Raw genomic sequence first — 17,689 nt, 5'->3', positions numbered from 1 at the left:
TTCTGCCGGTTCCAGCTCTTAACAGCTTTTGGCTCGGAATGATTAATTGAATCTGTTGAACTGTGCGATTTTTTTTTTTTCTCACCTCCTCTCTGTCATTCCATTTCCCCAGATGCGCCCCAGGTGACAATAGTGGGTTATGACAATAATTGGTACGTGGGTCGTACAAATGTGCTGCTCACCTGCCAAGCTACCGGGAACCCGGTTCCGACAACCGTCCTATGGAAAGCGTGAGTACCGTCATGTCAGCTCTCTTCTCGCTCTTTTTTTTTTTTTTTTTTTTGGGTCTCCCCTTTGTTCCCTTTTTCCTCCTCACCCTTCGTCTCAAACTCTGCAATCACCACACCGCCGAGCTGTAATCAGCACTTTTTATTATTACCGCTGCAGCTCTGTGCTCCGATTATGGAAATAGCCACTTAATTTCTCATAATGGACTATGTGACTTGAGGTTTAACCCTTGCATGTAGAAAAAACACACAATGTGACTCAGATTTTCTTCCTCCGCTTCGTGTTTTTTTTTTTTCAACCATTAACATAAATTTGAAATAATTGGAAAGGACAGAACTTGAAAATGAAAGTGCTGAGATCTTGAACGCGGATCGGCCATCAAGACTTGATCATGTACAGCAGTGATTTTCAACAACTGAGAAATCGTCAGGTGTGCCGTGAGGAATTATTCAATATCACTTTTTAACATGTTATTAATAATTTTCTGCAAATATTATTGTCATTGTCGCGTGTCATTGGTGTAAAGACTGGCAGAGCAATGTAATATTCGTCCGTGTGGCAACACGTAGCTGATTGCCTCGTTCCTCTAATAAACTTAGTGATACACGTGAGAGGTAGTGGTGACATTTTGTAATATTGTTGGTTAAATTAGTATGCGGATCAAAAGGATCTGCTGTGGCGAGTCCGTAATCAGGAAAAAGCTGAAGGAAGCAAATAATGTTGGTTATTGGTGTGGGGCAAAATTTTTCCAACGTAAAAAACGTGCCTTGGCTCAAAAAATGGTTGAAAAACACTGATGTACAGGATATTTTTTAAAATTATTTTTGAATATTAGATCTTGAGAAAAGGGAAAAAAATTACTGTGGGTGTGTGTCATTGATTTGTATATTTTGATCACTCACGTTGACGTTTGAAACGTCAACATTTTCACTTTCTTGTGTATTTTTCCGCTTAACCCAGATTCTGGTTGCTATCTCAATATAGAAACTAAAAATCAACAAATTTTTACTTTTAAACAAATATGTCTTTTTTTTTTTATTATTCTCAAGCTGCTGCGACTCACTCTTCAATTGTGTCGCTTGTAGCTAACCCAGCCAAATTCCTTCAGTATGACAGGTGAGATGCCGGATACCGTCCAAATCAAAGACAACCAGTTGAAGGTCCTGAAGGTGGACGATGCTGTCAACACGACTTTCGTCTGCGAGGTCAAGAACCGCATCGGCGTGGGCAGAGACCAGGTCACGGCTTTGGTCAGAGGTCAGTCAAATTATACTAAACCAGGCAGAAAAGCAGGGCACTTTATGTCGGCCAGTAAATTGTGGCTGTGGTCATTGGACACATCGGACACAATTGTTGCAATTATTGATAATATGCATAAGTTGAATATTTTTTGGATCCCTTTTTGAATATTTTTCCTTTTCTTCAACCGCTTCTGTTAAGATAGAGTCTGAAATACTACACTGATATTGTAGACATCACATGACTTTTTTTGTCTTTGTTCATCACACATGCAACACATTCCTGGTGGGTTAAGCTTTCATGTAGTCCCCATGGTTATACACACACATGCACATTTCTCCATTCTAAATACAGTCTGGTCAGAGGTCAGTCAAATGATACTAAACAAGGCAGAAAAGCAGGGCACTGTATGTAGGCCAGTACATTTTGGCTATGAACATTGGACACAATTATTGATAATGATGCATAAGTTGAATGTTTTTTGGATCCCTTTTGAATATTTTTCCTTTTCTTCAACCGCTTCTGTTAAGATACAGAGGCTGAAATACTACACTGACAGTGTAGACATCACATGACTTTTTTTTGTCTTTATTCATCACACATGCAACACATTCCTGGTGGGTTAAGCTTTCATGTAGTCCCCATGGTTATACACACACATGCACATTTCTCCATTCTAAATACAGTCTGGTCAGAGGTCAGTCAAATGATACTAAACAAGGCAGAAAAGCAGGGCACTGTATGTAGGCCAGTAAATTTTGGCTATGATCATTGGACACATTGGACACAATTATTGATAATGATGCATAAGTTGAATGTTTTTTGGATCCCTTTTGAATATTTTTCCTTTTCTTCAACCGCTTCTGTTAAGATACAGAGGCTGAAATACTACACTGACAGTGTAGACATCACATTACTTTTTTTGTCTTTATTCATCACACATGCAACACATTCCTGGTGGGTTAAGCTTTCATGTAGTCCCCAGGGTTATACACACACATGCACATTTCTCTATATTCTAAATACAGTCAAGTGTGTCGTGAAGGGTTTAGAAGGTCCAGCTGCTCTGTCCAGTGTGAGTGTGTGTGTGTGCGTACAGTACATGTGTGACCTTTCCTCCCGTGTTCTACTTTTAATTGCATGACGCTCCCTCCTTTTGCGAGTGCTCCAACATGCTGTTTTCCCATTTAAAGTTTCTTCCATGCTGTCTTGACTTCATGTTTTTTTTTTTAATGAGCCAAAGAAGTTCACTCTGTGAACATGATGATCAAAAAAGAATAAAGAAGAGAAAAAAAATAAAGATAGCAGGCCATCAGTGATTACAAGAGAGACTTAAGCAAAGCAAATGAGAACCGTTCATTAATAAGAGGCAACGCCTTGAAGATGAGGCAGCCGTCTCCTGGAGAGATTTATTTGAAGACAAAATTGACTGTAATCAAGTGGATTTTTAGTGTTGCTTTGGATTTCAGTTTCTGTGAATACGCCGCATGTGTGTACCTCGGATCAATGGATTGTTGGGAATTCTGACTTTTTGTGGAGAAATAATTGCTGATTGATTATGTCTTTAAGCTGTTGAGACATAATTGAGCCGCAGTTCTCGGCTGAAACCAGCAGAGGCGTTGATTTATTCTCTACTAGTTTCCACTAGTTTAAAGACGATGACGAAGATGGTATCTGCTGTGGCCTAGATTCATCACAACTTCTGAAACTGAGATTTTTGTGTTTTGTTCTCGATGAACCGCAGCGCAGTGAATGCAACACTTGCAGACTTTGACGCCACCATCAATGTTGACTGAATGATCTTGGTACTCACTCATGTTGGCAGCTATTTAGAAAATAATGGCTGTGTTGACTGAAGTTGACTCAATTTTAGTGGAGAGTAAATATGTAAGGTGCACGGTGCATGAGTGGTTAGTGCCTCATAGCTAGGAGACCCGAGTTCAATTCCACCCTCGGCCATCTCTGTGTGGGTTTTCTCCGGGTACTCCGGTTTCCTCCCACATTCCAAAAACATGCTAGGTTAATTGGTGACTCCAAATTATCCATAGGTATGAATGTGAGTGTGAATGGTTGTTTGTCTATATGTGCCCTGTGATTGGCTGGCGACCAGTCCAGGGTGTACCCTGCCTCTCCCCCGAAGACAGCTGGGATAGGCTCCAGCACCCCTCGTGACCCTTGTGAAGCTAAGCGGTAGAAAATGAATGAATGAACAAATGAGTAAATGAGTAAATATGTGCTGCTATACAAGCTGTACACTCACTAATCTAAAGTAAGGGTGGGTATCGAGAGTTTAGTCCACATTTTACATGACATGTAGTATTTGCAGTTGAAGACATCTCTGGTAAGTTAAATAATATCCTCACCTCATGTGAATTGTTCTAGTACTGTCTATACACATAACAATTATTATATTATTGATTAGCAACAGGCTAAGCCAACCAGTAGCTTTGGAGCTACCAATAGCTCGTCATGGGATATTTCCTTATAGTCATTAGTAATTCCATAATTTAATAATATCACTTCTGTGAGGTATAGTGCAACCAAAATAACCTCATCCATCAAATACCTCCTTCTGGTTATACTACAATATTTAGTTGTTTGGGAAAAGGTGCTTTTACATATATTTTTATTGGAAATAATGTTCGATAATTTCCATTCTGTGAGGTGTAGTGCCACCAAACTCACCTCGCATATTAACTACATTTTACTGTTTATTTGACAGCAATTATTTGGGGAAAATGTACTTTTGCATAATTTCAGGGAATTTTAATTGGGAGTAGTATATAATCATTTCACTTGTCTGCCACCAACATCACCTCACACATCAATGATGTCATGCTGGTTTTAGTAAAACTTTTAGTTTGGCAAAATGAGCTTTTACATAATAATTGTGAATTTTTATTAGTAATATTGTTTATTATTTTAACTTCTTAGGAATAATAGTCGCAATAAAAATGATCTAAAAGTGTTTTTTTTTTTACCCAAAATGTGTCTTGTAGTGTAACCAGGAGGAGGTCATTGATGTGTGAGGTAATTTTGGTGGTTTAGACATTTGTAAACGATCCCTGCGCTCATCTTGCCGCCGGCCACTCATAGAGCTCAATGTAAATCATAATGCCCCAACGATTGTTTGTTTTGAAAAATAAATATTGTTTGTAGCTTGTTGTTTGTGTTACTACTGTTTTAAAGAGGTATTGTTTGCTTGGGAGTTATTGATCTGGGACGTTTGAATCTGTGATTATATTTCTGAATTTCTGGCAGCTTTGATTTGAATCAACAGCGCCACCTTTTGTCGTGGAGTGCAAATTTCAGACATTTCTCTGAAAGTATACGGGCAATTTGTGTGTGGATCTGCTAGGTGGGAAAATTAGTACCAAAAGTCAGGGGACAGTGCTGAAATACTGCCAAAAGTTTTTTTGTATTTGCAGAATTGGTTTTGAAGGATTTTTGTTTTTGGTAGGTACGTTTCTCATATGCATTACTTTGTGAATGTTTTGTAGCTAAAAACCACAATGGGTTTGTTTAGTGAATCGTTGGTTGTGTATAAAGCATGTTTTGTGTGTTTGAAGTTTTGACATAATTTTAACTCCAAAGGTCGGAGCTGACTTCTGTTTTCTTTTTCCATGTTTTAGCAAACCACCAGGCTGCTAATAAGAATGTTTTGTGATGAAAAATGCATTAAGTACACAGTCAAACTCGCACGGTTTGTTAATAACATGACAAGTTGTGTGCCATAATGCGTGCTAACCAGAAAATGTACGCAAACCAAGGTGCCACTATAGTTGTTTCCTTTAGTATGTTAGTTCATAAGTAGATTTTCTTACATTTATTGTATTTATTTATTTCATTTATCAATGTCGCCAGTAATCACAAGTGAAGTGGTACATGCATTAGTGTGTGTTTCACTTTAGGTTTTGAGCGCACGCCACTTCAAGTGTAGAACAATCAATAACGCTGTTCCTGCATAGTTTTAATGGGCTCCCTCAACATCATTTACTTTTCACCTAATGCAAAATGAACTGCCTGATTTCCTGCTGTCACTGGAAGGAAGGGGTGGGGGGGGCTACTGGAGGGATACTTGTCCTTCTAATGGAGGAGCGTTGCTTTTCTATGGCTTTCACTGTGCTTTTCTACATCAAAAGAGCCCCCATGCCCTCCTTTTCAGCCTCTTCCAGTTTTTGTCCCCCCCCCTTCAATTCCCTCATCTCCATTTGGTGCCACAGCATGCGTCACTCCTCCTGTGGGACCGTTCTGTTCCTGTGCTGTGCAAAAAAAAAAAAATTGCGATTGCACCGCCTCCCCACTGTGTGTAACAGGCAACGAGCAAAGCAAGATGTAAAAGTCCAGGGTGCGCAGGAGGAGGGAGGGAAGATGGAGGCTTTTTATGGACTAAGAAGTCAGGGAATGTGCAGTCGGATGAATCAGTGCCAGCGTGCAATCCTCACTCGGGCATAGAGGGAAGGATGGGAAAGAGCGGGAGGATGCTGAAGGCATTTAAAACTCCCATGGGAGTCTTGTGCCACTGCATCCTATCTAGCAGAGCTATTGGCCTCCGCTATCTGTGGCTATATAGCGTGTGTCTGTCTTGTCTCCAAGCCTCTCAGAGAGGATCAGTCACCCTTTGCTGCTTCAGCTGCTGGCTGCTTCTCTCGTCATTTCACCGGCCGCTATCACTCTCCTCCTCTTTTCTTTCTTTTTTCTTTTCTTTTTTTTTTTTTTGTACATTATCCCACATTTCCCCTTCACCGGGTAACTTCTGGTTTCTTTCATTGTGTTAAACTCGTCATATTTCTACTCTAGTCTCTTGTGGTTCCATCACCTCCTTCCCATTTCTGTCTTACAAAAGACAAGGAGCGAGGAAGCTCAATTTTGTAGGCTGTTTCAGGAGTATGCGCAGTCATTGGACTTCAAGTGCTGGACCAAGTAAAAGGAAATAAGTGGCATGTCTGGTTATGGGTGCATTGATGCCAAATAAAAATCTATACATGTGATTGGACAATTAATACATGATTAATACATGATGGTTCAGATGCTTACATTAAATAGTGGTTGCTGTCATTGCGGGCAGCACGGCGGTTGAGTGGTTAGCGCGCAGACCTCACAGCTAGGAGACCAGGGTTCAATTCCACCCTCGGCCATCTCTGTGTGAAGTTTGCAACTTCTCCCCGTGCATGCGTGGGTTTTTTCTGGGCACTCAGAAAACATGCTAGGTTAATTGGTGACTCCAAATTGTCCATAGGTATGAATGTGAGTGTGAATGGTTGTTTGCCTCTCGCCCGAAGACAGCTGGGATAGGCTCCAGCACCCCCGCAACCCTCGTTAGGAAAAGTGGTAGAAAATGAATGAATGAATGCTGTCATTGTTTTTTCAACTGAAATGTGCGTGACTGTCTGACTGCCTGCCTTGTGAGGTTTTGGTGACATGTCTGCACTGTGCGCCTGTTGGCTGCGCCTCGCCTGCGCCTTGCCTTGCCTGCGCCTCGCCTGCGCCTCACCTGCGCCTCACCTGCGCCTCAAATTGACCCGGTTGGAGCTGCCGAGCTTTCTCCACACCTTTAGCGGCTGTTTTGTCTCAAAATTGTCACTGCACCAAGCTGAAAATGTGGACTCCTCCCCTGGTGCGCCGCCATGCCCATTTCGGCTCAGTCCAGTAGCGATGTTGGGTCTATTTTGTTTTGTCGGTGGCTTGTAGAACCTCAAAGTTGATCAACTATGGCTGATTGCCACAATCTTCAATAATACACTTATGAGGCGTGTTGCATAACTGAGGGATGCACTCAGGTGAAAGGAGATGGTAGTTTGATCTAGCAAATAATGTGGCTAGTTTTGCAGTAAGGACCCGTGGACACTAATGAGGAAGAGAGTTTATTAACAAGGCTGACTTGGGCGGACATTTCATTATTTTATTCCCTCCAATTTACGGGTCCTATCGTGTGTTTTCGTGCTCCTGTCATACTATACATCACCTCATTACCACTTCACTTATTCTTACTCATAGGAAAAGATGACAATTTAACACTTGAGGCCTCCTCAGAACAATTTTTGATACTTTTTCCTCCTAAAAACGGAATACTGTTTAGTGTTCCAACAACTTCAGTCCTAATTTAAACAACCAATTCCAAATTTGTTGGCCAGTTGAAGTTTTTCAAAATTTTGCATTGCAGCCTTGTGCGAGCATATTCCAAGACTCAAAATGTCTGGTCTTTGGGAGTGAACGACATGGCTCAACCTGAAAATACAGCAAAAGTAAAACATTAAATCGAAAATCTTCATCTATTTCTAAGAGAGGAGAAATATGATCTCAGGGAAGAAGTAAATTTGAAACACTTATATGCTAGGACTGCGTTAAAAATCCATAGCATTTCAGTATGTGGAATCAAACTATGGAATGGATTGAGTAAGACCCTCAAACAATGCACAACGATGAGCCAATTCAAGAAACAATACAAGCAGTTGATGTTTGCTAAATACAAGGATGAAGAGTCTTGAACCAGTCATGATGTGCTATGCATATTACTATATTGACACTTACTATGGTACCCATTATGTCATTGGATGGTCATATCACCTCGTACTTTGGTACGTGACAAAAAAAACTTAAACTATATTAGGAAAGCAGGAAGTGAACAAATGTAACAGTTACTGATTGTAAAAGTACCAGATGGAGGGGTAGGATTTAATAAGATTTGCTTCTTCCTACTCCTTTTGGACATGTGGAACTGTGAACTGATTATGTGATGCATTCAATTGTAATCTGTAATGTTCAAATGAAATAAAACCATTACCATTACCATACATTCTCAGAAAAATTGCAAAATTATTGGCCTGTGAAATTTTCTCCTTTTTTGGGACACTGAAAACACGGTATTTGCCAAAAATAAGTAATATGGAATCAAATTTAAACAGTATTTCATTAGGTAAATAATTGATAATATTGATTGAATATAACGTATTTTTAAAATTAATAATGACTTGCCGTTCATAAAGTGGAAAGTTGTAGCTTTTTTTGATCACATGCTCACATAAGTATACTGTATAACACAGCAGCAACAGAACCATTGTTTTAATATTTGCACGGCACAAATTTCTTAACCAACATTCATACTGCTGATGAGTTTATTGTAAACAGTACAGCAATTATGTGACATGTCAGAGGTGAGTCGCAATTTTTTAAGCGCATGCTGTCTGTCTTTTTTTTTTTTTTGACCTGGCACTAATTAGAAACCACAGCGGTTATTCGCACCCAGAAATTCTGCGGTTAATTGAATTGAGTCATTAATTGAAGTATTTACGGTATTCAAGAAACTTTTACCCTTAAGTCCCCAAACGGTGCCCGTCGTAAAAGTCAAATTAAAAAAAAAAAAAAGGTAGTTGGAACTAATGAAGGATGCGTAACGACTCCAGATGGGTTTGGCAATAAAAACCTGTGGATACTAATGTGGAAGCATGTAGACAAACAGCGCTAAGAGGGGCCGACAGGCGTGAAATGGGCAGCACCTGCTACATAAGCAGATCTTCACTCCTCCTGCACACCCTTGCAGACCACAGCTGCATGACACACTCACATGAGTGTACACACCGGGATGCTTGTGTATCCTCCGCCTTGTCCTGTGCACCTGCAGGCGGGGATGAGGGATGGCTGTTCTCTCTCATCTTGGATCTGGATGCTTAGTCACACAAACAGATCCCACCCTCTGCTTCTTTTTTCCATTTATCTCACATGGGTCATTTTGTTCAAGTTTGCTATTTTTCATTCATGCTCACTCTTTATCTCTCGCAAGGTTGTCTTTCAACCTCAGAGTCTGGGTCTGATCCCCATGGCGCCCCTGTCTCTCACTCTCCCTCTCATGTCAGGACTTTTACCCCCATATTTTAAGCTTCACTCTTAAATACCAGTAGCTCTTCATTAATCACAGCTCAGTGGTCCCCATCCATACTTCATCCATTCCATGTGTTCTGCTTGTGAGCCCCTCATCCCGTTCTTTATCTTGGAGTGTCGAGTAATCCTTCATTCATCACGGTTAATAGGTTCAAGACTCAACCGTGATAAGTGAACTTCCAGAAAGTAGGATTTCTTATTGAGAAATTGAATATTTTCATAGTTAGAGCATCGGAAATCTGTTCACAACCTCCTATATATGAGTCAGAATATTACTGGAGCCTTAATAACACAGTTACCTTTACACTTGTATTACATCACATAGTAGACACAAGTACATTAGCGGTTTAAGACATAAGCACCATATTTTCCGGACTATAAGTCGCTCCGGATTATATCCGCACCAGCTCACTGTGACATCACAGAGTTCCTGATATGGGTGTGCTCTGGTACAAGCTGTAGGCCTGCCCCCACTCCGCTCTGCGACGGTGTTTTGTCAAAGATATCATGATTTTAGCACATTGCAATGGCTTCCAGGTTTCAGGGAAAGCTAACATGCCTATTGAGGTAAGCATCAGGCAGAAGTGGTTGGAGTTAAAGATTCCCGGCCAACAAGAGTGCGTGGAATTAATTAAAACAGACTGTTTTGAAAATACAAGTGGAATAGGTACAGATTCTGAGAGATCTAGAAAACTTTCTGTGCAGGTTATTGTGTGTAACTGCTCTATCGGAGTCCACAACCCGATACAAAGGGCTGAAAATGATCCCTTTTGTAGATGAGAGGCTGAAATGATAAAATACTTGGTCATTTTGAATTTTTTTCTGTGTACATAGTCTTTTAGTTGTTTACGTTGTAAATTGCTGGCACACAAGGCTAGATCGCCCTCTTGTGGGCATATAATGTATAAGTCGACCAGCCACACTATAAAAAAAAAAATGTGACTTTTATAATCCGGAAAACAGTCAACACCCACGGCATGCTCCCTCACTGGCGACTCCATTTGTGAACATAATAAAAATTAATTCATTTATTTTTTACCGCTTTTTCCTCACGAGGGTCACGGGGGTGCTGGAGCCTATCCCAGCTGTCTTTGGACTGGTCGCCAGCCAATCCCAGGGCACATATAGACAAACAACCATTCACACTCACATTCATACCTATGGACAATTTGGAGTCACCAATTAACCTAGCATGTTTTTGGAATGTGGGAGGAAACCGGAGTACCCGGAGAAAACCCACGCATGCACGGGAAGAACATGCAAACTCCACACAGAGATGGCTCGACCCCCGTGCCGCCCCATAATAAAAATATAATTTAAATATTCATGCAAGAGGGCGGCACGGTGGTTGAGTGGTTAGCGCGCAGACCTGGGTGTACCCCGCCTCTCGCCCAAAGACAGCTGGGATAGGCTCCAGCACCCCCGCGACCCTCGTGAGGAAAAAGCGGTAGAAAATGAATGAATGAATGAATATTCATGCAAGTGATAAATGACATTCGGCACCTTCCACAATAGAAATACACAGAACGATTCCAAATAGGACTGGAAATAGTCCACAAAGTCAAGGAAAAAGGTGTAATACAACAGAATGGAAGTGATGGAACACAGAAATAGGCTGAAGCACAAATGCTCGTATGATTGGTCTCGTGTGAGTCCCGTCTCCTCAGTGATGACTCAAAAAGTTACATGACGTCTTCTGAATGTGCACACATACTCCGAGGGGCTTTCTGTTCATCTGGAAATAGACGTCCTCCCGAGTCGGTGCATCCTCCAGCCCCCCCTTGCTTGGGAGTCCTCTAAGAAGACTGGGCAAGGGCAAAAAGGGGGCTTGAGCATCTTCATCCTGCGGGTGTGTGTGTGTGTTTATGTCTGTCTGAATTGGCATGGGTCTGTCCGGTCATGCAAAAATGGCTAAAGCAGGTCTGGTGGAGCCAAGTCCCCTTGCAGCGTCACGCTGGCCCCCTGCCCACCGCCCATTAGCACACATGCACACGCCCTTGTTCGATAACTTAACATGCTGACAGTGAATACTTGCAAGCGACGCTAGAGGTGCGGTCCGAGCTCGCCATCACAAGTACTTTTTGGACTTACTTCCGCTCCATCTCTCTGATTACTCTCGGTCCCGTGGAGCTTATGATCGCTCTGGACGTGCCTTTGGAAGAAGCAGGCTGTTTTTTTTTATTTTTTTTATTTTTTTATGGTGTGTGTTTTTTAGCAGCCCCCCTGTTGTTAACACAGCATACATATTGCAAAGATTCTGCTGGCTCATGCAACAGCTTGTGTTTCTACCATGTCCTCTCCCACTAACCCACTTATTTTAATTCCATTGTTGCCATGTTAGGAGGAGTCTGTCTGCACAGGGACCCCCCTAACGACTCTATTACATCTTTCTTTTGAATCTTTAAAGTGTTGTCTCAAGAATAGTATGAAAAAACCTCATCCACGAAAGCTTTTGCAACAAGACTTTAGAGACAAGCGCGAGAGACGGACACAAAGCCGATCCAAAGTAGTTGGTATCATTCAATAATTTACTATTCAATTCAGTATGGCAATAAAGATAGTTACACATAATTAATCGGTGGTTGTGTAAATAACCAGAATACTGTATGTCATAATGCACAACATTTATTAGGCACAACATTTATCTATTAGCCCAGTTAGCATTTATCAAACATACAATCAAAGTCAAGGCAACATGTTTATAAAGGTTTTTTTCCCCATTCATTCATTTTCTACCGCTTAACCTCACGAGGGTCGCAGGGGGTGCTGGAGCCTATCCCAGCTGTCTTCGGGCGAGAGGCGGGGTACACCCTGGACTGGTCGCCAGCCAATCACAGGGCACATATAGACAAACAACCATTCACACTCACATTCATACCTATGGACAATTTGGAGTCGCCAATTAACCTAGCATGTTTTTGGAATGTGGGAGGAAACCGGAGTACCCGGAGAAAACCCACGCATGCATGGGGAGAACATGCAAACCCCAGAGATGGCTGAGGGTGGAATTGAACTCGGGTCTCCTAGCTGTGATGCCTGCATGCTAACCACTCAACCCGCCGTGCAGCTCAAGGTTTTTTCAATTAATCATAATATAATAGTCTAACAAACAGAAGCATAGAAAACATGTATTTCTATAGTGGAGTTCAGGACGCAAAGCAAAGACACCAGATACTACTAGTGAACGGATAACTTTTGTTATAGATGTAGGCATCCTACCGCTGAGTTAATTCATCCATAATCAGAATGAGATTAAAATCGCAGCTTGAGCTATCTTTTCACCACTTCATCTTTGCCGCTGGGGAGCAACAGCTAATCAGGAAGGAGAGCTTAATGTCAGCTGACTTCTGCAAAGTGATGTTCATGCAATCGACCCACACTACCTTTGCGATTTGACCGGTAACTGGCAATCTACATAACGGGCTACCCTGGTGTTATGATTATTAAACTTTGATATCTGTTTTACATCTCTGCCCTCATGTCTTCCGAAGCATTTTGAACACAAAAAGTAAAAATAAATGTTCACACTTTTGTCTGCAGCGGTTCAGGAGTAGAATAAAATCCATAAGCAACAGATAAACAAAGTTGCATGGAAAATCAGTAGTGTAATTGTTGTGTCTTCCTGCTAACAAACAAACCAGCAAACCACCAAACATGGAAGAAATTCCCCATAGTTGTGCATAGTTCATATCTGGTGCAGATTACTGTCACGTTGCATGTACCGGAGATCCTCCGAGTCTGAGGTGATAATGCATTTCTTGTGTTCTTTTTTTTTGCAAGTGGTGTGCGTGAATTACAATGTTTAGCACTGCACAGAGAGCAAGAGAGAACATTCTTTGGGTGGCGGCGGGGTTGGAGCGACTATGGAAAGAAACGGGGGGAAAAAAAAATCTACCTACAGTAGATGAAATTATTAATTTTCCTCCGGGGGGCTTACGTTGAAAGCCGAGCGCGGCACAGAGGGGGAAACGAGTAAGGAGACTGAACATGACAGAAATGCGAAGGTAAATTAAAGATGGCAGGAAAAATGGGTTTAGGAGAAAGAGAGTGTTTGCAGGAGACATTTGGTGAAGTGGATGCAGAGAAGGAGAAAATGGGATGTTGAGGAGCACCGAGGCAAAGTAAAGAGGCACAAGAACAGGTGTCTGGCCAATTTGTTTCTTGACGATAATCAGTGTTACAGGACCGATTCTGTCTGCTCGCTTTGCTTTTTTTTTTTTTTTTTTTTACTTTTATCAACATTGTATGTCATCACAAATGACGATGGAGACCCAAGCTTCGTTTCTGTCAGATTTTTTCCAGCAGCAGCAACAACTAGTTAATCCTCTGCGGTGTCTTGTGATAAAAGGGTCGGGATTGGAACTGAAAGCCAAAGCAACAGAGGACATGGGGCTGAACTTACTTTTAGCAAAGGACTTTTTCATCATTTTTTTTGGGAAGGAGGGAATAGGTTTGAAACATGGCACCCGGAGTTATTTGCTTTTCATTGTGTCGCCTAATCTCAACGTGGAAGGAGGCGGCATCTCGTCATTTATTTATTTATTTAAAGAGAAGACTCTGTTCCTTCATTTGATGTTTTGATAATAACATGCATTATGTGAGGCTTCCACACTGTTTGATTAAAAATTACTTTTCTGGCTAGCCACCAAAACATGAGGAAAGATAAAGGTTCTCGCTTCATGCATGGCATCATGGGAGTTTTTTTTTTTTTTTTTACATTAACACTAATTAATTTAACTATTTTCATTCATAGTCGAATCATCATAAGAAAAAGTAGCATGAGCCTGCTAACACTATTTAAATTTGCCTGCTAACCATGCAGACGTCTTAATGTATAATAATTGCCATTAAAGCTGAAATATTTTAAATATTAAAATATTTTTTATTATATTTTATATATATTTTTATATATTTTTTTTTATTTTTTATATATATATATTTTATTTTTTATTTTATATATATATATATATTTTATATATAATTTTTTATTTTATTTTTTATTAAAATATTTTCTTTATATACAAAAAAAATCTTACTAAAAAATCGACGTTTGTGTCGCATTAGCTTGCTAGTTCCAGTTAGATTAGCCTGCACGTCATGAAAACTGAATGGATTTCAGAATCCATTCTTTTACAGTATGTATACAGTAATCGCTCATTTATCGCGGTTAATTGGTTCCAGTGTTGACAGTGATAAGTGAATTTCTGTGAAATAGGATTAAATATTAATAAATTTAACAGAGGGAGAAAAAAAAAACATGTTGACATATAACGTTCTTAATATGGGTTTTAACATTATTTGAGCCCTGTAGACATGAAATAACAGTCTTATTATTCTTTGTTTACATCACATAGCAAGCTGTCCAGCTAATTAGTTAGCCTCTCCAATTCACTTATTCTTCACATAAAGGGATCTTTTTTTTTTTTTACATAAAGTTGTTGAAAACAGGAAACGCATCAACATGGCAATATATTGAGGCTGTCAAAATTCTGAATTTCATTTACTGTGTGATTAATTAATTAATTAATTTATCCATTATTGCCCCAGGCCTAGTGAACAAGAAATCTTGCTGTGTTTTAATCTTGCGAGATCATGTAGCATTATATTAGCTTATATATATATTAGCCTGTTAATCATCCAGTCATCTGGATATGTAGTGATATTCATATATTCATATACTAACTATGCAGATATTTATGGGGCAGATTTGTGTTTGTACAGCCATCATTAACACGAAATGACAATGAAAACATGCGTATGAATATTGTCTTCAAAGTCTCATAATTCTAACAAACATGTGGCATTAGTAGAAGCTACGCAACTCCTGTTATATCGGGTTTTTTATTTGCAGTCGGTCTAAAGTCACTTTTTATTGAAGTAAAATGTGAGTTGAATATTTCTAACATGCAGTCAAGGGTTTGGAGACACTTTTGCATTGTATTGAATGAGAAAGTTTTGACTGACTTTGCATGTAAACATCCACTTGTACCTAATTAACATACGAAAAAGAGGCTTACTTGTTCAAATGTTTATAGCTTTAGAAGCCATGGCCTGTTTGTTGTACTATTTTAATTCCACTGCTTTGACAATGGAGTAAAATCCAGACAGGCGAGGAGGGTCAGCCCACTGCGGTGGCGTTTGCACCCGCTGATAATGCCAAGTGGACAATGGTCATAGGGTTGCATGCGGGGCAGCTGGCACCGTTCCCCCCAAAAAGCACAGAGAGCCCTAAACCCTTGGCACATGAAAGACCGTTCTGTGCCAAGCCATCGCACTGTTGTGGTGATTCCAGTAGGCTTTACTAGCCTGCTAGCACACTCTAGTAAATCTCCTGTTTGAGTGCCAATTGAAAAGGGCTCTATGGGTGCCAGATATTACAAAGAGGGGAGGAGGAGGGGGGGAAGGATGGTGGTGGATGCTCTGGATCTCGGCTCTCCTGACCTAAATCACAGCATGCTGATAGAGAGCAGAAGATTATATTTACTTAAGGCAAGACGCTGTGTGGCTTTGAACACTGCTTGTATATTTATGATATCCACTGCACTCCTATACTACATGCTGCATTTCTACTATCAAAAGCACGTCCTACCAGGTACTATTTTTAGTACATTTTAGGATACATGGCTAGAAATGACAAGAGCCCCTTTTACACAGAACCCACAGAATATTGCAGCATTTTCACCCAACACTACAGCACCATGCAATCTGATACTGTGACAATTAATTCAAAATAAATGAAAGAAAAACACACGTTGAGATTTACATCCCTACTTGTTAAAGATAGAAACTTCTTTTGATCTGTGATTAATTGCGATTAAATATGAGTTAACTTGGATGATGTGATTTTTTTTTTAAAAATTGATGAGCAGCCCTTATTCCAACACAGTAGGGCGGATCTTGACTTCACACCCATTTCCTGTTTTTTTTTTTTTTTTTATTGGTCCGCGGCATATTCTAAAAATATAATTTAAGTATAAAACCCAATCCACTGTGATTTTACAATAATAAATATTAATACAAATTTTATTGGCACATTTGCAATAATGGAAAAATGTGTTGTAATTTTACAAGAATAAAGTCACTATTATATATTATAATATATATATTATACATAAATGTAATCTAGTCTGAATTTTATAAGAACAATGTAATATAAGGAAAAATAACACAATTTTAGTAGCATAAAATGTTAACAAAAAAGGCATTACCTTTTTAAAGTCATAATATTATGAAAAACAAACAGTGAATAAATAAATATACAAGAAATTTTTGCTAAATTGAGTTGCAGAAAAAGTGATGTTGCGAGAATAAAGTGAAAATATTATAGGAACAAAGTCATATTTTATGAGAATTTACAAGAAGAAACTTGAAAAAAGTTGAAATAAGACGGTAATTTTAAGAGAATAAAGTCAAAATACTAAATAGGAAATTGTTGTATTCTCCTAAGGAAAAAAGTCGCAATTTTATTAGGAAAAATAATGGCATTCACTAGCATACGGTTGAAATGAAAATACTATTTTAAGGTTGTAGTATTATGAGAAACAAAATAAAGCTAATTTTGGGAATACGAGGCTGGGGAAAAAGTTTGAATATTGTGGGAATAAAGTCAAAATATTATCGGAATTTCTGAAGATTTTTTATTTTGAAAACAAAACTGCAAACTAATATTTTTTTTCACCTCTATCATAAATTAATTGGAATATACAGTATATGTAAATTCTTAGCACAATTACATGTACTAACATGTCTTGTGTTTTGAGTGATGTGTTCAATGCAGTTGTTTTTTGCAGTTTTCGGGTCCGGTACTGTTTTGAGACCAAATTGGGGTGTGAAGATGCTGAGCAGTGGAAAAAGTGTAATTTAATGGCACTAGCTTTTCAGCAAGTCCACACCGGGGCTGGCTATTATTCACAATGCTTCGATGCAATGTTTCATGTCTGCTTTTTTCCTCTCAAATGTTGTGTTGCTCTGGCGACGGATGGTGAAGTAAAGTAGGAATTTAGAGAAAGAGAGAGAGAGTGCAGGCATTATAGCTGACAAGTCATACGGGACGCCTTCACAGCCCTGATTTAGACACCGTGTGCTGCTTCATCTCTGGAGTGTTCACCCGCTCTTAAGAAATACTGTGGAGTGAATGTCAGCATCTTCGTCTGTTGGGACCCAAAGCCAAAAAAGAATCTAAGAGGCTTCTATTCTTATTATGGTTCTCCACCAATCAAATGGTCACACCTGTTGTGGGGGGGCGGCCCTCCATGCCGTGATCTTGCTCCAGTGCCTTCCAGGAGGAGCTGTCATTTCGCTGCATCACTTTGTCACTCACTCACTCCACCACCCTCTTCCTTCA

At 39.9% G+C, this 17,689-nt stretch overlaps 1 protein-coding gene across 4 annotated transcripts in view; it reads left to right on the top strand.

Annotated features, from left to right (window-relative positions):
- Positions 1 to 17,689, top strand: part of si:ch73-22o12.1 (nectin-2) — a 175,734-nt gene that overhangs the window by 74,300 nt on the left and 83,745 nt on the right. For all 4 annotated transcript variants that reach the window (XM_058053331.1, XM_058053330.1, XM_058053328.1 and 1 more), the window contains exons 5-6: positions 113 to 230; positions 1,337 to 1,485. In XM_058053331.1, the coding sequence (XP_057909314.1) occupies positions 113 to 230; positions 1,337 to 1,485 (267 nt within the window). The remainder of the gene's footprint in view (positions 1 to 112; positions 231 to 1,336; positions 1,486 to 17,689) is intronic.

The sequence above is a fragment of the Doryrhamphus excisus genome, chromosome 17, assembly GCF_030265055.1.
Source record: "Doryrhamphus excisus isolate RoL2022-K1 chromosome 17, RoL_Dexc_1.0, whole genome shotgun sequence".
Lineage (NCBI taxonomy): Eukaryota > Metazoa > Chordata > Actinopteri > Syngnathiformes > Syngnathidae > Doryrhamphus > Doryrhamphus excisus.
The sequence above is the reverse complement of the archived record's forward strand: the minus strand, read 5'-3'. Positions and strand labels throughout refer to the sequence as shown.